Source organism: Typopeltis vanoorti, chromosome 12 (assembly GCF_054136105.1).
Source record: "Typopeltis vanoorti isolate ZY-2024b chromosome 12, IOZ_Tvanoo_1.0, whole genome shotgun sequence".
Lineage (NCBI taxonomy): Eukaryota > Metazoa > Arthropoda > Arachnida > Uropygi > Thelyphonidae > Typopeltis > Typopeltis vanoorti.
The window spans coordinates 58,908,345-58,931,296 of NC_143560.1; the positions used below are offsets into that span (position 1 = coordinate 58,908,345).

General features: G+C 36.5%; 1 protein-coding gene across 1 annotated transcript in view; it reads left to right on the forward strand.

Moving 5' to 3' along the window:
- LOC150100817 (uncharacterized) overlaps positions 1–22,952 on the forward strand; it is a 975,156-nt gene that overhangs the window by 923,200 nt on the left and 29,004 nt on the right. The window contains exon 38 of the mRNA XM_090401910.1: positions 19,885–20,097. Coding sequence (XP_090258036.1) covers positions 19,885–20,097 — 213 coding nt within the window. The remainder of the gene's footprint in view (positions 1–19,884; positions 20,098–22,952) is intronic.

Below are 22,952 nucleotides of genomic sequence, written 5' to 3' on the forward strand. Positions count from 1 at the left end.
TCAGTTTCTATTTAGTTTGTGATGGGACAATCTATCAAAGGACAACTTTGATAGATTGTCACATCAACATCCACTCTCCTCATACTATGTCTCCCTGTCTATCCAAACACTGCTTCCGTTTTTCTCTCACACTATTGCTATTCCCATTTATAATCCCTTTAGTTTCACTAGTTTCTACCTCCTGGTCTTTCACATGCTCTTCCTCTTATATTTCATTTTTGTAACTTCAAACTGCATCAATTCACTTTGATCTTCCTCTGTATCTTTTTCCTGATCAAACAATTGCTTTGTTAACCTTGCCTCTCCCAATCTGTTTAAGTAACTATATCACCTCAGATGAGCTCTATTCAACTCTTGAATGCTAACAATTTCAAGTTCCTTCCTGATATAATTCACTTCTTTCATATGGTATTGCTACCGATGCCATATATTTACTCTCATGATTTTCTCCAGGAAAATGAACAGGTGGCAATTGAACATTGATGGAAGTTTTTTCACCTGGCTATGCTACCAATTATATATTTGGTATAATCCTTTATCCAAGTGTAAGCAAACAAAGTTTGCGCCTGAAATATTTTCAGGACTGGAACAGAAGTCATATTACCAAAACTTCCATCAACTATCTCTAATCCAGAGAATTTTTGGCAACTGGTATATGGTGATATGACTACTGCATTACTTTCACCTTAGTATCACCACCTCTGGGTCTGGCTCCCACTGATGAGACCTCAATAAAAGTCGAAACCGGTCTGGGTAGTGGCCCCTCCCTTAATGCATAGCATTATACATGTCTACAAGGAGATGTGCTTTGCATTATAGGAGATACTAAGGCAAGTGAGCAGAAAACTTACTCCACCTTTACCACGAGTTGCCCCAGTCCTGAAAATACTTCAGGTGCAACTGATAAGATGCACATGAATTTGGTTTAATCCTTTATCCAAGTTACACTAGGATAAAGGATAAGTGTGTAGAGGCTTAAGTGCTGTGAGGACATCATGTTGGAGGCTTAATGGATTTTTTTACAACACTCACAAAGAATTAAAATAGAATTTAATACTTCCTATATTTCGTCCTAGTCACTAGGACATCTACGGGGATTACAAAAACAATTAATGTAACATATACACAAATAACAAACAATACTAAGCCCAACCACGTGGGTGACACTGAAGTCCTATCTAGGTAGAGTGCCCTCTAAGGGCAGTAGTAGGTGGCCTGGAATGTAAGGTGGGAGCTCTGGTGATGAGTGTTTCCCAAATCTTCGGAAGTTTAAGTGCTGTGAGGACATCATGTTGGAGGCTTAAAATAACTTCCGAAGATTTGGGAAACACTCATCACCAGAGTTCCCACCTTACATTCCAGGCCACCTACTACTGCCCTTAGAGGGCGCTCTACCTAGATAGGACTTTAGTGTCACCCACGTGGTTGGGCTTAGTATTGTTTGTTATTATTTGTGTATATGTTACATTAATTGTTTTTGTAATCCCTGTAGATGTCCTAGTGACTAGGACGAAATATAGGAAGTATTAAATTCTATTTTAATTCTTTGTGAGTGTTGTAAAAAAATCCATTAAGCCTCCAACATGACTAGGATAAAGGATTAAACCAAATATATAATTGGTACTGTTTGAACATTGTCTCATACTAATTTGTTTTGGCAAATTTCTTTATTCCATATAAATTTATTCATTTGACTCCTCATATTTCCAGCTTTGCTTAATCTCTTATCAGTTTCCAAATGTAATTTCCTATCTTCACTAAAGATGTGCCTTAAGAGATAAAATATTTTAATTGTTCTATGGGTTCTTCATTGATAATACGTCTAATTTTTTCATGTTGCTACTTATTTCTCTAGTTATAGTTTGTAAAAGCATTTTAAAGAATTTTTTTAAAGAATTCAGCTTGTTAAAGAATCCTGCAGACTTGTAGTGGATTTATTTAGGAGCATAAGCTCAACTGCATAAATAGTCATTCCAAGTGAAATCATCAGGGACTGAAGTTGCATAATTTGATTTTGTTGGTTAGTTCATCCTGGCCAAAGGTTATTGGCATTAATGAGACATGGCTGACAGAAGATGATATAGTTAGTCAGATAGAATGTGAAGGGTATAGTGATTTCAGGGGGGATAGAGAGAAAAGAAGGGGGGATTATTGATGATAACTGATGAACTGCAACCAAAGAGAGTAAGTGCTCAACTGCAGGCCAGTGAAAATGGCACATTCAAGGCCATTGGATTTGAGATAATGGTCAGCAGAACAAAATATACAGTTGGTTGCTTTCCTAGACCAGGAGCTGTACAAGACATAGTATGAGGAGAGTGGATGTTGATGTGACAATCTATACATTTGCTGATGCATACCACCTGTAGAAGGTAGTATGCATCAGCAAATAAGCTCAATTAATGGAGGACAGGTAATTATTATGGATGACTTCAACTATGGGAACAGAGATTAGAAGGGGAGGAAGGAAATGGAATTTATGCAGTTACTAATGAATGATTACCTCGGAATGCAGGGAAAATGGTGACCATAGGCACATGAACAGTAAAAAGTAGCACATGATGGAATGTACTATGGGTTTGAGTGTGCTAGATCTAGTAATTGCATCAGAGAAAGCACCTGTAGTCAATATAACCACATTACCACCAAGAGGTAGTTAAATGTGTGACACTTTCAGTTAATAGGGAGTATATGTGAAACAAACTTGGAGATTGTTTGTATTAGTGTCATGGTATGTGAAACTGCAAGGGCTGAATGCTGATAGTGCATGAAAAGTGGTAAAAGAGTGTTTGGGGAGGTAGTGACAGACTGCATACCTAGAGTCAGGAGAATAAATCAAGTGGGAGTCGGATGAAGACCATCATTATGCTGGAGCTACAAAAAAAAAAAATTCTTGGAGGGAATGCAGGGAAAATGGTGACCATAGGCACATGAACAGTAAAAAGCACAGGCCATAAGAGTAACTAGTGATAAGAAAGGCAAAAGCAGAGTATGAAAAGAAGTTAGCAATACAGGCCAAAGATAATCCCAAAGAGTTCTTTTGGGTATGTTGCAAGTAAAAGGAAGAATGTTTATTGCATAATGATTTTAATGAATGTCAATGGTAAGGAAGTAACTGAAGCAGGTGAAACAGAATTACTAAGTGAATACTTTGCAAGAGTATCATCCAGGTGAAGATACTTCAGTACCAAGAAAGGCAGAGGCTTATATGGAAACTGAGGTAAATGAACTGGAGGTGCAGAGCATATTACAGAACCTCGATGTGAATACAGCTATGTGATTAGAAGGTACACCAGCATGAATTTTACAAGAAGGTGCAAGGGAGTTGGCAGTGCTTTTGACCATGTTGTTTAATCTAAGTTTTGGCTCTGGCTTGGTCCCAAGGGATGGAAAGAAGAGAAAAATAGTTTGATTGCATAAAGGAAGCTCCAAAACTGATGTAGCAAATTACTGACCAATCAGCATATCAGGAGTTGTAACTAAGGTGCTGGAGAAGTTGGTCAAAACAAAATACAGGAATAGATAGACAAAGGGGGATACTATATGGGGAGTAACATGGTTTTGTGAAGGGTAGGTCATGCTTCAGTAACTTACTTGTGTTTTATAATATAGTGACAGCCGAGTTGGATAAAGGTTTACTATTATTATTATTATTCCACCACCACTACACTGAACCTCTCCTACCAATCATCTACATCAATGCCATCTACTGCCCACCACCACCACTAGTATTTTTTGTCTGTAAATTGTGTGCGTTCTGAATGGCCGATTTGTCTGTACGTGGGATGAAAAACCCAAGTTTCCAGGAGAAAAACCCCATACTACCTCCATATGAGATTGGCTAACTTACCTTCAGTTGAAAAAGTCCATATAAAGATTCCTCTCATCATGACCATGATACCGCTAGACTTAGGGGGCACATTAAGATTAGCAGCAGCATATCACATTGGTGGAACTGTACTCCAGGAGATTGATGAGGCCAGGGACTTGGGAGTGTTGGTGGATAGGGAGTTGAAGTTTAGGGAGCACATTGCAAAAGTGGCTAAATCAGCTCATCAAATCACTTGGTTACTGAAGAATACTTTGATGAGCAGAGACAAGCAAGTTATTGTTCCTCTGTATCAAGCCTTGATAAGACCCCATCTCAACTACTGTGCCCAGATCTGGGCGCCAGGGTTTCTTCTTGATGGGGAGGAGGTGGAGAGGATCCAGAGGCGAGTGACCAAGATGATAGCAGGTCTATGGAATGAACCTTATCAGAACAGGTTGAAGATTTGTGGGTTGCAGAAATTGGTTGATAGGCAGAAAAGGGGAGATATGATTGAGACATTCAAACTGCTGAAGGGTTTTTATAGGATTAATTCAGAGGATATTTTTGAGAACAGGACTGGCGGTGGGAGGACTAGGGGACATCCATGGAAGCTGGGCAAGAGTGTGGTTAGTAAAGGTGTTAGAGCTAGGTTTTTTACTTTTAGAGTGGTGAATGAGTGGAATAAGCTGCCGGTCTGTTGTGGGTGGTATGACAGTGCATGATTTCAAGGCAAAGTATGATAAATACTGTGTGAATGTTGAATAGTTGTGATGGACATAATGTTTAGGGCCTCCCTCGATGAGTCTAAGGACTCCTTGGAGTTTCCCATAATAATAATATTGAATGGAATTCTAATTAATAAATTGCAGGATATGGGGATAGATATGAAGCTGGTGAAGTAGATATGAGGGTGGATGATGGAGAGATAACAGTAGTTTATTCAGGAGTAAAGTCCAGTAAAAGGTCTGTGACTAGTGGTGTACCACAGGGCTCTGTTCTTAGACCACTACTATTTAATTTGTACGTTAACGGTATAGGAAAGAATCTGAGAGGAACTATTCAGTTGTTTGCTGATGATGCAAAATTGGGTAGAGCATTAGTTAATAGTTAAGATGATGTTAAAATTTTGCAGGATAATTCGGTTAGACTGACAGTCTGGGTAAAGGAGAACAGATATCAATTAAAAGTGGCACTGTGTAAAGTTATACATTTTGGGATGAAAAGATTGCTGGCTGTGTATGACATTACATTATTACATTTCCTGGAGCTATACTCCAGGAAATTGATGAAGCCAGGGATATGGGATAGTGTTAGTGGATAGGAAGTTAAAGTTTAGAGGACATATCTTGATTTCTGCATGCAGATATAAAGGTCATCTGGGTTTCTTGGGGATGAGGAGGAGAGGATCGAGAGGCAAGTGATGAAGATGGTAGCAGGTTTATGGAATGAAACCTCTGAGGGCAGGTTCAAGATTTGTGAGTTACAGAAATTGATCAACAGGCAGAAAAGGGGTGATATGATTCAAACATAAAAACACGTCAATAATTTGCAAGATTAATACAGAAGAAATTTCTCAGAACAGGACTGGTGGTGGGAGAACTAGGGGTTATGAGTAGCCATAATAATCATAGCAAGTTATTTGTCATTCTAATCAGTTATATCATATTTTCTCCCATCTAAAAGGTTTGGCTGTGAGATATATTTGTGAAACAGATTAAATGACTATAAGCCGAGAGATAAAAACAGAAATACTATTTTATTTTAAATAAACTGCACAACTAGTTTCTTCTTAAAAGATTTCTTTGGGTGCATAACATGAGGGAAATACCAACAAATATTGTGAGGGAAAATATCTAAACATTATTATTATTATTATTATTATTAAACAAGACCTCATGGAGTCAAAGACTCATCTAGGAGGTCCTTTTATCTCACACACATCTCATCATACCGTGTCTTAAACACATTCAAGCTCCTTGCAGACACCACACTCTCAGGCAAGGCATTCCAATCACTCACAACTCTGCATGAAAAAAACCTGCCTCTAACTCCCCTACTCACAACCTCTTTATATTCCAGGGATGACATCTGGTTCTCCCATGATCTCCCACTATTCTCTGTAGAACTTCTCCACCATTGATCCTATAGCAACCCCTTACCAACTTGTAGGTCTCTATCATATCTCCCCTCTTCCTTCTCTCCACTAGACTCTGCAAATTACATCTTTTCAATCTTTCCTCATACTCGACATTCCAGAGGTCAGAAACTACCTTAGTCAGTCGCCTTTGGACCCTTTCCAACATCTCTTCATCCTTCTGAAAACCAGGTGACCAAATCTGGGCACAATAGTCCATGTGTGGCCTAATCAAAGCCTTATACAATGGAACAAGAATCTCCCTACTTCCACACGTCAATGTCCTCCGCATCATTCCCAGAAGTCTTTGTGTTGTCTTCACAATTTTGGCGATGTGTCCCCTAAATTTTAGATCCTTATCCACTATCACCCCCCAGATCTCTTATTTCCTCTACTTCCAACAATATATTCTCACCAAGCATAAATTCTGCATCCCATCTTTGTTTTCCAAATTTTAAAACCTTACATTTTGCAACATTGAACTCACATCCCCATTTGCTTGCCCAATCACTCAATTTATTCAAGTCTTCTTGCAAGGCCACAACATCTTCACTACTCTTTATGGTTCGTCCCAACTTTGCATCATCTGCAAACAACTGAATATCTCCATCCAAATCTTCGCCAATATCATTAATATACAAGTTAAATATTAATGGGCCTAAAACAGACCCCTGAGGCACTCCACTAGTGACTTTCCTTTTCCTGGATATTGCACCACCATGCACAACTTGTTGATACCTATCAGATAGCCAGTCTCCAATCCGATGCACTAATCTAATATCCAACCCCATCTGCTCTAGTTTGGCTGTCAACTTATCATGAGGTACTCTATCAAAAGCTTTTGTGAAATCCAAGTATATTACTGTGTATCCTTCTCCTCTGTCCATTATTATTAGCAACATATTAGCATTTGAAGGCATTCCATGTATCTCTTCATTGTTGAGTGTGCACATGCCCAACAATGGAAAATGCCTTTAAATACTATGATGAACTGCAAAGAAAACTTGTAGAATCTAAAGCAATTGTCCTCAATCCAGTACATCTAAACTCTAACCTCAGCTATAATTTCTCAGATTGTCATTGCACTGCTATCCAACTTTTCCGTTCACAAGATCTTCCAAGTGTGCACATGAGGAGGAGCAGGCCAGTTTTCCTCAAGAACTCTTGATTCACTTGTGCTAAGCATGGTATGATGTTGTGAGAGCTTCATTGCAATTTGCGGTGGACATATTCCATACTAAAATGTCTCACCACACAGTTTTCTGTAAGCACTGTACATAAATTCCTTAACTATGTCCTTAGTAAATTTTGCCAAAAATGTATTGCAAGCTAATTTGTACAAAATTTATAAGATAATTTTTGTGTAATATAATTTGTTAGTATGTGGGCAATAAATTTACACCCACATTTGGTTGTAGTCATGAAGATTTTTTTTTCATATATAGATAAAAACATAGTTTTCCCTTAGCTTTTGGACACCAGTGTATATATAATTTTGCATCCTAATAATTACAGCTGCCATTTTTATTTGATCGATCCACAGAATTTTCACAATTTCAGAAGAGTTTAAAATTAATCACAGTTTATTTTCAGACTGTCCACCTTCTCATTTTTTACTTCAATGCTTGAGATATGTACTTTTGAAAATGAAGAAAATTGCTATTTTTTTGTTGCAAGTTTCAGTATGCAACAAAAGGATATTCACTTATCAAGCAATTTTTAGGACCTTCTGAGATCGATGTGAAGTAAGGAAATTACATGTTGAGATTTTTTACATATTGCCAACAATAATGTAAAAGTAGAATAACATAGGATTTTCAAACAATGGGTACACAACAGTTTAAATGGTTTATAAAACCATTTAAACTGTTGTGTACCTGTTGTGTTTTACTCTCTCATTTATTCTATTTTAACTAGTTTCATTTAGCTAAGTAATAAAAAAATTTATTTCTTCAATAGATAAATCTTGTTAGCAGTTTTAATAACAACAGTCACGTGGCATAATCAGAACAGAATCATTCAGCCGTGATTTAATAATCTTTGATGAATGAGTGACTGCAACAACTTCAAAGATCTCTTAGCAGAATAATGGAACAGGATATCATGTTCTTTTCGTGAATAAATAATTACCATATCTAATTTTAAAACTAGACAGACCATATCCTAAGTGACTAAATTTTAGTTATCAAAATGCTATTTTCTTTTAGAGGTTAAGCATTCAGCACTTTATGTACCTGTATGTGTGTGTGTGTGTGTGTGTGTGTGTGTGTGTGTGTGTGTGTATATATATATATATATTTTTTTTTTCTTTATAAACATTCGTTTATTTTTTACTCTCCCATTTGCCATTGTCACATGGTAGATCATTTATGACCCTAAAAGAAACTGTCTTAATAATTTGTGTCAGGTGTTGTGGTTAAAGTGTTAGAAAGGCTGGTGAGAATCAAGATTGGGTTGACAACACTAGTATTATCTATGGACAGCATGGATGTGCTAATCTACTTACTTATTACAATAAAGTGATATCAGCATTGAACGTGGGAGATGGATACACAGTAGCAGATTTTGCAAAAGCTTTTGATAGATTACTGCATGATAAGTAAAGCATCAAACTAGAGCAGATGGGGTTGGATATTAGACTAGTGGATTGGATTTGAAATTGACTGTCTGATAGGTATCAGTAAGTTGTGTATAGGGAAGCAATATCCAGAAGAGGAAAGTCACCAGTGATGATATAACGTTAGCTACTAAAAATAGAGAACTAAGACGGATGGAGGAAACTCTCACAGACGACCTTGCTGCTATGCATACCTACTTTAAAAAATGGAGACCACAACCAAGCCTAAGTAAAACTGAAGTGTCAACATTCCATCTCAGCAATAAACTGACACATGACGAGCTAAACATCCGATTTGGAAATTCAGTTCTACACCATAACAAATATCCTAAATACCTAGGAGTTACATTCGATTGCATCTTATCATGTAAGAAACATGCTGAAAACACAGCTGGAAAAATAAGAACTAGAAACAACATCATCCAGAAATTATGTGCCACTTCTTGGGGTGCAGCAGCAACCACAATAAGAACATCCGCACTCATATTGTTTTTTTTGGTAGCAGAGTACCGCACTCCAGTTTGGCTCAATAGCTGCCATACCAAACTAATTGACCGTCAGCTTAACACCACAATGTGACTTATCACTGGAACCATAAAAACAACTCCTGTTTACTGGCTTCCAATGCTGAGTAAGTTAATACCACCAAACCTATGAAGATATGATGCTCTACTATGAGAATATGATAAAATACTCAGAAATACACAATGACATACTAGAGCTACAGCTCAACAGACTGAAATCAAGAAAGTCCCCTCGCTGTAAAGCTAAACACCTGAGAACAACCAACTACAATACCAAAGAATGATGGAAACTAACTTGGAGCATAAATACCAATGCCCAACTCAAAACTTGGTTTGATAGGCATTGTCTCAACATCCCAGGTATGGAACTGAGGTGAAAGACATGGATAACACTGAACAGGATTCGCACCAGAGATGGAAGATGTGCAAGCTCTCTGTACAAGTGGAGAAAAATTCCCTCACCGAAATGTCACTGCGGGGCACCCGAATCAATCCACCACATTTCTACTAAATGCAATCTTCGTACATACATGGGTCAAAGAAACGACTTCCTGGAGGTGACAACACCTGTTATAGACTGGATCAGACAACTTAATCTTAACTTATAAGTGTTTTGTTTGTTGAAAGTATAAGTGTCTTTTTTTTATTCTAATTGTTTGTCACTTACTTTTTATATATTTATTTGGACTTATACCTTTATAACTGCATGTAGATTGCCATACACTAAATAAATATAAATAATAACTAGTGGTGTGTGGCTCAGGAGTCTGTTTTAGGCCATTGCTGTTTAACCTGTATGTTAATGATATTGGGGAAGATTTGAATGGATACATGCAGTTGTTTGCCAATGATGCAAAGTTGGGACAAACTATGAAGAGTAGAACAGATGTTGTGGTCTTACAAGAAGCTGAGTGAATGGGTACTGGAGTGGGAATTCCCACTGAAGTAGGAATTCTACATCCCAATATTTGGGAAAACAAATATGGGATGTGGAATTTACTATTAGTGGGGATATATTTTTAAAGGTAGAGGAAATAGATCTTGAGATGATGGTGGATAAGGATCTAAAATTTAGAGGACACATTGCCAAAATTGTGAAGATAATACAATGAATTTTGGCAATGATGTAGAAGACACTGACTTGTAAAGGAAGGAGATTCTGGTTCCATTGTATAAGGCTCTGATTAGGCCACTGTAATGAACTACTGTGCTCAGATTTGGTCTTGGGTTTTTCAAAAGGATGAAAAGATGTTGGAGAGGGTCCAGAGGTGAATGATCAGAATAGTTTGATCTCTGGAATGTTGAATGTGAAGAAAGGTTGAGATGATGCAATTTGCAGAGTCTAGTGGATAGGAGGAAGTGGGGTGATATGATAGAGACATAAGTAAAGGGGTTGTTATAGGATTAACATTGAAGAGGTTTTGCATAAAATGGTGGGAGATTGGGGAAGCACAAAAGGTGTGAGCAAGGGAGTGAGAAACATTTAAAAAAAAATTTTTTTTTTCCCTAGAGAGTTGTGAATTATTAGAATGCATTGCCTGAGAGCATGGTTGTCTGCAGAGAATTTGAATACATTTTAGGCATGGTGTGATGAGATGTGTGTATGACAAAAAGGACCTCTTATGCAAGTACTAAACACGCTGAAAGATACAAAAGGCTAACAAGGGTCAACTGGTGAAAATAACAGAATGGGAGCAATTTTACTTTAAGAATATCTCTCATAAATATTTCAAATTTTTATTTGGCCTTTCACAACTTTTTTTGGGCTTCAAAATAGCCATTTTTAATTTTTTGCAAATTTCAGACAAATTTTCTCAGAAAAGAAATGCTTCAATGATTTTGGACATAATTATTATTATATAACACCTCCAAAGAGTCCAAAGACTCATCGAGGGAGGGTACCTACTCTACAACTCTGTCTCCACCAACTATAATGAACTGTAACTACCATCATCATCTACACCAATGCCATCTACTGCCCATCATCACCACCACTAGTATTTTCAGAGACAATTACAAACATCCATGCCCATGGCAGGATTTGAACCCACAGCCTTTTGGCTGGAGAGCGGATATGCTGACCACTTGGTCAACCAGGCCAGGTGTTGTAATAATATTCCAGTACACATCATAAATGTATGTAGTGGAACACACAAAAAAGCATACTGGTGGATTCAAATTAGGATCAATAGGATAGACTACAAAATGGGGAAAAAGAACTCTTGAAAACATTACAATGTTGAAAATGTAAATAAGAAAGCAAAAAAAAGACACACCTTAAGCATTAAGATAGTCATTTCAAAATGAGAAATTCTAATATCTGGAAATGATCAGTGATTAATTTTAAAATCCTCAGAAATAGGAAAATTATACTTTAATAGCATGCCATAAAAAAAATAAAGAAAGAAAATTAAAAAAATAAAAGATCTTTCATCTGGAGGTTGCCTGCCTGGTTGGCACTGGCTGGGTTGTTACAGTATCTCTACTCTCCAATACAGGCTACAGGTTCAAATCTTGCCATGAGTAAGGATGCTTGAGATTGTCTTTAGGTAGGAAATTAATTTCATTGCCTGTTGTGAGACTACTGACCTGCTTATTGGAGGCATCAAGTGGCTTGAAAAAGTTACATGTTTAGTCTCTAGAGCAGGGTTTCTGGATAATATAAAAAAATAAATATAATACATAAAAATAATATAAAAAAATCACATCCATGGTACTAACATACTATAGTTTTTTTTTGTTTTTTTTTAATCTGCAATAGGGGGAAGTCACATAAAAAATAATACCTCATCAAAATACAAAATTATGTGCTTTAATTCTTAATTTTATTACTTCACATGGAATGACCCTAAAAGCATCGAGTTGAATCTCAATATCAGGCCATTAACCAACTTTCTTTCATAATGTGATCCATGGACATAGCATATTATTATAAATATAGATGAACACGAATAAGAATGGAAATGATGTGCTCCTTAGTTTTCATTCCTGTACATCCTTCATTTCTAACTGTTGACTAGCCACTTAAATTCAGACTATGTTGTGCTCTTTATAATGTTCCATTTATCCTGTAAAACTATAGCAATTTTACATGCTTTCTCTTTATAACTTATTCCATTTTCCAGCTCTACAAGGCTTAAATATAGATCAGCATTACTTTCTTGTGATTTCTTAAATATTTGTTTTAAAGTGAAAATTTAATCCTGACAACCCTCTATTTGGCCTGAACTTTGCATATTCATCTCAAGTTCCTCTTTACCTCTTCTTGCCTGAATCATACTTGGAACTCTTGGTAGGGAAATGAAATTGCTGTGTACATTTTCTTGAATATTTGCTATTACATTTCTGTTGCTCCTTATCTCATTTAATAATCTTTCAAATTTAATAATCTCCCAATATCCAGAATATCTTTCTCTTCAGTTTGGAAAAACATTTTGTTGGATATATAAATAGAAAGACAATTAGCAAGCTCATAAACAGTGCAAACAAGGATGACCAGTATGCGAGTTGGACAGTTAAGCAAGCCAAAGAAAATCCCAAAAAGTTCTTTCACTATGCAGCAATAAAAGGAAGAACTGTGGGAGGATAACTTTAACAAATACCGATGATAGAGAGCAGTGGCGGCTCGTACATAAGCACTGCGACACTGCAGCACCCCCAAGGAAAAAATGAAAAAATTAAATTTTGTTTGTGTTTATAAATAATAACAATGCTTACGACATTATATAAATGCAATAAAACATGTTACAGCTTATGTTTTGACATTAATTGAATAGTTAATTGGAATTGTTTGATTAACGCTTTAGATTATGAAACAAATGCACTGCGATCTAATACTGCTATTTGTTTGCGCTTGTCATTGCATTACATCATTAGATACACTGCCACTTGGGCAATGTATCATAAACTTGTGCGCGTTATTTCTGTGAGATATGAAACATTTATTATCGGTGTGTGTTCGTGAACTATTTTTTGTAAATCTTATTTTATTTTGTTAAAATAACATATGATTATTTATTTATTATAGATACAAAACTGAATTATGGTGAGCATCACTGTTGAAAATATCAAAAGAATTATATTTTTTAAATTATCGTTACACGAAACAAATGCACCGCGATCTAAGCGCTTGTCATTGCTATTGATATGAAACTTTTATTATTAGTGTTTGTTCGTGGTGAGGATTAAATATTTTTAATAAAGCAATTTTTTAATATGTAAATTTATTTATTAATAAATTCATTACTGATTAAGAAAAAAGTTTTTTTTTTTTTTGTATATGCAGCACCCCCACTTAAAATTTTCACCGACCACCACTGGTAGAGAGGTAGACAAAATAATTGAGTTTGTGAGAATTTTGCAAGGATGTATTACTCAGCAACATTGGCTGAGTCAATTTATTATGAGGATGTGCAAAGGAATTAACAGCTCTTTTTGCCAAATTGTTTACTTAAGTCTTAGCTCTAGGAGATTGTCAAGGGTGTGGAAAGAGGGCAGAATAGTTCTGTTGAATAAATGGCATCCTTAGAAGTAGCAAATTACAGACCAATCAGTATCTTGTGAGATGTAGCTCAGGTTTTGAAGAAGTTTGTAAATTCAGGAACAAGTGGATGGGAATATGATACTTTATGGGGGAAGCATGTTTTATGAAAGGTGGTTCTTGCTTAAGGGAAGTCTTTGCTCACTTTTTTATATTGAAGTGACAATTGAAAATAACCTGTACTGCTTAACTTTACAAAAGCAAAATTTACTACTTTAAATTTAATAGCAGCCTGTGCTGGAGTATTAAAAGTTTATTTGCAGCATATATCTATGATAAACTATTCTGTATCTTAATATTTCATCCAGTATTCATACTCCCCATTCTACTGTCATACAACTATATAATTCTCAAGATTTTCCATTGCTTGCTCTTAACTGAAAGAAAGCCAGCAAGAGAAAACCAAAAAAATCCCTCTGCAGTTGCCATTTACATTCATGGTAATGCATTCTCCATGATGTCATCCACTGATTACCAACAAATTGTATTATTCATTCACTATACATCCACTCTGATTAATCATTTCAATTGCCATTTAAACTGATTTCAAACTATCTCCTGAGGACTATTAATCTGCCTTATTTATATATGGCACCACTGTGAGTTACCAAGCTGTCCTTGAAAATTATAACATCAGACCATCATGGAGTCAAAAGACTTGCTCATCACAGGTCCACACTCTCATACAAAAATATTACTGAAGCACTGCCTTAAATCCATTCACAGTTTCTGCACTCACTACACTTTCAAGGCAATGCATTCTACTCAACTGCTCACACCCTATGGAGATTGCCTCTTGTATTACTCTTGCCTCCCTCTACTCTATGAAAAATCTTCTCCACATTAATCTGGTAACAATTCCTCAAAAACTTATGTCTCAATCATATTCCCTCAATCTGTCCTCACATTCCACAGACCTGAAACTGAGGGTTCACTAGTATATCCTCATCCCCTTGAAAACCATGGGACCAAATCTGCTGCACATTAGTCCATATGCAACCTGATCAAGGCTTATACAAGGAAACCATAAAAACTGTTTCTATAAGTCAAGGTCCCTTGACTCGTAGAGAATCATTTCCAGAATCTGTTGTGATGTTCTTACAATTTTAGCAATGTGACCACTAAACTTCAATTGTCCACCACTCCTTGATCTCTCATCTCTTCCACTCATTTAAAATTTCTCCATTAAATGTATACTCTGCATCCCATTCTTGCCTATAAACTTTCAAGACATTGCACTTCGCTACATTAAACTGATAGCTCACCACTCATTTGCCTACTTACATAATCTTCTGTAATCCTCCTGCAAGGCCACAACATCTAACATACTTCTTCCTAACTTTGCATCATCAGCAAACAGTTGAAATCTCCATTTAATGCAGGTACTAACAATGAGTAAATGAGGCTGACGAACAGCAACCAAAGTTGAGTCTTAAATCCTAAATAATGTCTCCCTAAGGGCTAATAGGTATTCTTAGTTGTTAGACTGAAATTTGGAGGACAAGCTCTTCCCAAATAATAGTATATGGTGGAGCAGAGTCTAGGAGAATGAGGCAACTAGTGGAGTACCTCAGGGTTCGGTACTAGGGCCACTACTCTTTAATTTGTATATCAATGACATATGGAAAGATTTAAGAGGGGGGGGGGGGGTATTCAGTTGTTTGCTGATGATGCAAAACTGGAGAACACAATAATTGATAAAAGTGATGTAGATATCCTGTCGGATTTAAATAAATTGGCATTGTAGGCAAAGGATAATGATTGTCAATTTACTGTTGCAAAATGTAAGGTTATGCACTTCGGGTTGAAAAGGTTGCATATTGTGTATCATATTCATGGTATATTTTGCAGGAAATTGATGAGGCTAAGAACTTGGTGATAATGGTGTACAAAGAGTTAAAGTTCAGAGGGCATATTGGAAAAGTTGGTAAAATAGCTCAGTGAATTAACTCAAATGTTGAAAAACACACTAACAAGTATAGATAAGGAAGTTATTATCCCTCTTTATAAGGCTATGATTTGGCCACATCTTGATGTGCAGTTACTGTGGAATACTTCCCACTAGGATAAGTTGAAGGTTTGTGGGTTAGTTACAAAGTTTAGTTGACAGGCAGAAAAGAGGGGACATGATAGGAACTTTTAAAATATTGAAAGGGTTTTATAAAATTGATATAAGTGAAAATTTTCAATATACGACAAATAGAGAACTAGGGTTCATCCATAGAAGTTGTAAGAGTGTGGTTAGTAGAGGTGTGTGGACTAGATTTTTTGCATGGAGAGTGAGGAGAATAGGTTATGAGAACTGGTTGTGAATTCCCTGACAGTGAATGGATTCAAGGAGAGGTATGATAGGATTTGTGAGCATGGTGGTTGATTTGGGTCTCCTGCAATGAGTCTCTGGACTATGGAGATGCTGTAAATAATAATAAAATTTGGGATAGTTTCATGCAACCAAACTTGTTGAGGTTTAGAAGGTTTCTTAAGGCTGTGGCTGTTCTAGGAATAATCTCTTGTAATTATGTTTTCTGCAGTAGATTGGCCTTCTTCTGGTAGGTGTCCAAAGCATAGTCAGCAAGTCCTGAGTGACTAGTGGTTGAACTAGTTCTGTTTGGCAATATTGACTGTCCTGTCTCTTTAGCAACAAGTAACCTGGTGAACACCTGGCAGGTGTAGGGGTTGTGGCCGGTTTTTGGTGGAGCAGATAAGGTATGCCAAATTCCGATATGGTCAATTTGGTTAGCATAGCTGCTCTCCAGTCAACAGGTTCAAATCCCAGTATAGACATGAATGTTTGTGATTGTCTATTTAGGTGGGAGATGAAGTTTATCATTGATGTGAAACTGTCTCCCCAGTTATTGGAATCTTGAAGTGGCTTAAAAAAGTTCAATGTTTGACCTCTAGAATAGGATACAAGACTATGTAAAAATAAATTTTTTAAAAATATATATAAATAGAAAAAATCTTTAGCCTACTCATGGTACAAAATGTTCTATAGGTTAGCAAATAACCCTTCATGGATGGGAGCAACACACAAACGAGGGTGGTCTGAAAAGTTCTCAGCCTAACAATGAAAAAAACTAATTTATAATTTCAAAATTATTTTTATTTTTCAGCATAATCTCCCTTAAAATTAATACATTTATTCCAGTGATGCTCCAGTGCCATTATCCCATCCCTGTAGTGGTTCTCAGTAAGATTTACAAAGTACCCCTCTACAGCTGCAATCACCTCTTGATTAAAAGAAAAACGCTGACCAGCGAGGAACAGTTTTAGTTTTGGGAAGAGATAGAAGTCAGAGGGAGCGAAATCTGGGGAATCGGGTGGATGTTCCAACAATTCATAGTGCAGATCCCTGAACTTTCCCATTGACAAAACACCTTTGTGGGCAGGTGCATTGTCACTGATGAAAGGTGATTTTTTCTTCTGCAAACCAGGTCTTTAAACACGATCTAGTCTGGTTAAAGGATCGGAATAATATTTCCCAGTTACTGTTTTACCCTTTTCAAGATAATTAATAATAAACGAAGCATCGCAAAACACCAATGCCATGATCTTTCCTGCTGATGGAACCAACTTTTGTCTTCTTTGGCACTGAACAACCAGTTTCTGTCCACTGTTTTGACTGCTGTTTGGATTCTGATGTGTAATGGTGAGTCCAAGTCTCATCCATAGTAATAAATTGATGCACAGAATCACTTTTATTCTTGTTAAAATGCTCCAAGCACTGTTCAGAGATTTTCATGCGAGTGCGTTTTTAATCTGCTGTGAGCAAGTGTGGCACCCATCTTGTGCAAAGCTTTTTCATTTGCAATTCTTCAATGCAAAATATATCCTACACGTTCTTTTGAAATGCCAATAGTCTCAGCAATTTCACACGCTTTGACTTGCTGGTCTTCCAATACCATATTGTGCACTTGATCAGTGATTTCTGGTGTTGTTACACTTTTTGGTCATCCTTTACGTGAATCATCTTCAAGGCTGGTATGGCCATGTTTAAACTCAGCAGCCCATTTCTTAATTGTTGAAAATGAAGGAGAAGAGCGCCCATAAACTTTTATGAACTTTGAATGAATTTCCTTTGCCGTTAAACCTTCTTTTACAAAGAATTTTATAACCGCACGATACTCATTTTTATCCATTTCAAGGGATACAGAAAACACTTTTGCTTCAGACAGCTGCATAAAACAAACTACTTGATAGAATGACTTGCAATTTCACATTTCACATGAATGCTTATGACAAATGTACCAACTTAGAAAAAAAAAAAAATCTTGCCAATAGTGTTGCCATCTGTGGTCAAGGCCAAGAACTTTTCAGACCATCCTTGTATGTATATATATATAAACATGGAATGATGATAAGTTTGGTACATTCTGTTGTGGAGGAGAAACAGGATGTGTGGTTTTCGAGTTGTAATATTTTTGAATCTAGTGGGGACTGTAGCTATTGGATAAGGTGTTGAGAATCTGGTGAAGTTCAGTAATGAGGGCATTATTATCAGAACTGAATAATTTTACCCTGTTATATAAGATTTTTATAATCCTACATTGCTGGAAGTGATGTGAATGTATCTGCCTGTGTGTGTATGTGTGTGTGTGTGTGCGCGAGGAATCTGTAGACAGAGAATTCCAGTGATCCATTAGGCTGGAAGGAGAGGATGTTGTTGTTTTGCTTTTCTAAAGTGAACTAGATCCTGGATGTTGGTAGTTTACATTTGTTAAGAAAATGTTGAGAGCATCCAAGCCATTTGACCAAATGGAATATGTATGTACCATTGTAAAAATGTAGGGTTATATGGGGCAGAGTTTCAGGCCTCTTTGAAGGTCTACATGAATGGTTAGCTGGGAAGGGGAGAGGGTAGAGCAATGACTGTCTCCTCTATTTGTTTATGAAATTTTTCTTGCTAAACAAAACCAGAGTTCATGGTGAACCTAAACAGGGCCAAGATATCTGGAGGAAATTCTACTTAAATGAGGGGCTAAGGTTCTTTAAGTAGGACACTGTCAATAGCAAAAAAAAGATATCAAAACTAACCATTATGTCAGTGCGTTGATGTTAGATTTTTTGTATTAGTTTTAAAGTGGGCTTGAGTTTTTTTCTTGTGTGAAGGAGTTGCCAGTATACTTGGGAGAGCACTTTGCTAGTTTGTATGTAGATGAATCATTGCCATCCACAAGAAGATGAAATGGAACATGTGTGTGTGTGGATTTTAGGTAGCCTATATATCTAGATGAGTGGGGTGTAGAATTTTAGTTCAGAGGATGAGTGCTTCCCAAATTTTGAGAGCAGTCATCCTCTGAACTTCAGCCCAACAGCAAAGACCATCTATTAGCCCACTATGGGAGCCTAAATTAGAAATTTATGCCCCATTTTGGTTCTCATGCTTCAGCCTCATTTACCCATTAATTAATAATTGTGTGCGTATATATCATACTGTACTGCATTCACTTATGATGGCAATTTGACTTTGCCAAAATATCGGAAATATTAATTAAATTTATTATAATTAGTCTGTTTTGTAATTTCCTTAAAAATAGAGTAATGAATAGCCAATGTATGAGGCCTTTCTACCAGAACTCTTATAGTCAGTCTTAAACTAAATACATATTCCATAGTCTTCTTTGTAGTTCTACATATCACCTTTCTTCCCTCTGGAAATGTCTTTATCTACATTTGCATGTTAGGATCATGGAATCACTCTCACTTCATGGAGACAATATAGATTTCAGCTGTCATTATTAATTCTCTAATTTGTGTGTATAATTTTTTTCATATGGATAATTTTGATATCATTTTGAGCAATATTTGGTATGCCTTCTTGCCAAGACAAAGTAAACAAATCCACAAAATTCATAAATGTTGTATAAAGCAGTAAATTTGTTATTAGGAACTTTTTCACAATCTAAGGCTTCATATGCCAAGACACTATTTTTTATTATTACTTTTGTTAACAGTGAAATAAGAAAAATTCCTGAGTACGTCTATAAATATATAAGTACTATAGAAAAAAGTATAATTTTTTTAAACTGACCAAGCTTAATGAAGCATGTATAATTAACAACCCCATAGGTAGCTGCAATTCTGGTTAGCTCATTATTAAAAAGAAAAGTACTATAGATATGAAGACAAAGGTTTGTCTCTCATATTACTGTCCAGCACCTAAGAAGAATTCATTTCATGCCAAATTTTGAAAGTATTATTCATTTTAGCTCATAGTTATTTCTGTGAAATTTTGATGTACAATCTTTGCTATTATAGGAAATCCAGGAGTTCCAGGCTTAGAAGGTGAATATGGAGCAAGAGGACAACCAGGACCTCCAGGTTTGCCATCAACATCAAGAGGCCATTTCTTTACCTATCATAGCCAAACAGCTGAAATACCAGAATGCCCTTCTGGAACTTCAACAATGTGGAATGGATATTCTCTCTTATATATACAAGGAAATGAAAAAGCACATGGACAAGACTTAGGTATGACTATCATTTAATAATTTTTTATTTTTTTTTTAATCAATTGTTAATTATAACTATGAAAAGTATCATTTGTACTCTCAACTTTGTACTTCTCCTCTAAATACGAATATAAATTAAATTACACTTTAATAAATATTTCCGATATTTCGACAATGTCACGTTGCCATCTCCAAAAGGGACTTACAAAAAAGGCATGTGTACGTAGGCACTACAACACTGAGAATGAAGCGATGAAGCTATTGTTCTCCTAAAAGTCCTGATGGTGCCCCCTAGCAGGCTAAGTAGGTGTTCTTGGCCGTTGGGCTGAAGATCTGCTGATGCAAGCCTCCCAAATTTGGGGCAGTCTCATACAACCAAATTTGTTGAGGCTAATTCCATAAATAGTCTTTCAAATTTGTATTTGCTACGGTGTATTACTGTAGCTTTCTTCCACCGTATTCTGTGGCGTGTATCCAGAGCATGGTCTGCAAGACCAGAATGGCTGTACTTGTGAAAACAGATGTAGTCCTCGTGTTCTGAAATTCTGATATTTGCTGCCCTGCCTGTTTGGCCAAAGTAAGACAGTTTACAACTGCAAGGGACCTGGTATACACCAGGTAGGTCTCGGGGAAGTGACTGGTCTATAGTGGAGTGGATAAGGGATGCCAATTTCCTGCATGGTCTGTAACAGGAGGTCAAGTCATGTTTTTTTAAGATTTCGGTAATTTTTTCCAAGGTGTCTCGGATATAGGGATTGGTGATGGATTTAGAGTAATCTTTGTTGTGGAGGGGGGGGGGGTTGTGGTTTGTAGGTTTCAATATTTTTTGGATTTTTTGGGGGGATAGCCATTAGCTGAGAAAGTGTTGAGGATGTGATTTAGTTCAGTGTTTAGGGCAATGTCGTTAGAACAGATTAGTTTAGCCCTGTTGTATAGTGTTTTCACCACTCCATATTGTTGTGAGGGGGGAGATTGTTGGTGAATGTACCTGCCTGTATGGGTGGGTTTTCTATAAACTGAGAAAACCAAGGTTCCATCAGGCTGCTGGGTGACTAGTGTGTCTAGGAAAGGGAGGCTGTTGTTTTCCTCTTTTTCCAGGGTGAACTTGATTCTGGGGTGTTGGTTGTTTAAGTGTGTTAAGAAGGAGAGGAGTGTATCAGAGCCATGTGGCCAAATAGCGAACACATCATCAATGTAGCGAAGCTATATGGTTGGTTTTTGTGGGGCAGAGGTTAAGGATTTTTCTTCAAAAGTATCCATAAAGAAGTTGGCCAAGGGTGGGGAAAGTGGTGAACCCATGGCTGTCCCCCCTCTATCTGTTTGTAGAATTTTTCCTGCCAAACGAAATAGCCTGAGTTCATTGTGAACTGAAATAGGGCTGAGATATCGGGAGGAAATTTAGCTTGGATTAGCTCTAAGGTTTCTTTGACATATATCAGAAGAACTTCAGCCCAAAGACCAAGAACACCTAATATAGCCCGTCAGGCACCATCAGGAACTTTAGGAAAACGGTACCGTCCTCACTTCGTTTCTCATTTGCTGTTATGTAGTACTTGTGTGCACGTCTTTATCTTAAGTTCCCATGAAGATGGCAACGTGACGTTACTGAAATATCGGAAAGTATATATTAAAGTTGATTTAATTTATATTTCTAGTGTATGCTGTCAATTCCTTAAGTAATTATCATGTTTAACCAGCATATAAGCTTTTCTACAAGAATTGCATGTTATACATGTAGTTTGTATGTGCTGAAAGCTGTAAATGATTTACTGATAGATTAAAGGTTTATGTGCTGTTCAAGTTGTAACAGTATTTATGGCTACACCAGGTAGTTGCTCTAGGGGATATCCATTTGCCATTGCAAGTCTTAGAAGTTGACAGGAATATGCATATGGCAGTGTTTCACAGCAGGGATATGTCCAATACTAAATACTTATTTTAACATAGTATAATCTGCTAAAATACAGATCCTCTTTGATTAAAGATGCATTTGCATAAGCATGCACACACACACATTTCATATATATACAATAATTTACTGTTTATTCAACCTTCAAAACAATGACCTTTTAATTAGCTGACTCTTGCATGTCAACTGACTTCCCTGTAGAGCACCATGTAATAGTACTTCAATTATCTGACCTCACCATTCTGATAATGGAAGGGTCAGATAAATGATAGATTACTGTGCTCATGTGTATATATATCTACAGGGGTTGGTTAAAATAATGTAAACACCAGGAAAATATATGATATGCCTTTATTAATAAGGTATGGGACCACTATCCAGCATTTGCCTTTAATACAGTAGCCAACTTTCTTGGAATAGATGATTCATACAACTTTTGAATAGTTTCCAGTGGAATGATTGCCATTTGTTGATCAGAACATCTGCTAATTGCTTGTGAGATGATGGATGAGGGAATATAAGATTATAGATCATGATCCCACTAACTCTCAAAAGAATAAAGTTTGCTAATTATTGGAGAAAAAAAAACAGTTAAACTCAAGCCTTTTCATGTTAAAACACCCAGAATATATGGAGCACCTAAAATTCACAAACAAGGTACATCCCTATGCCCTGTTGTGGATAGTATAAACAGTCCTGCATACAAACTAACTAAACATTTAGCTAAATTACTAGCCCAACTTCACAAATAATTTGCCCTCCTTTGTTAAAAATTCTGTTCACCTAAAAAGTATTTTAGAAAACTATATTGCAAAAAATTAAGACATAATGATTAGTTTTGATATCACATTCACTATTTACAAATGTGCCGTTAGTTGAAACACTTGATTTACTAAAGTCACATTTTCCTCCTGATATATTTAAACTATTTAAATTTACAATACATGCAGGTTATTTTACATGGA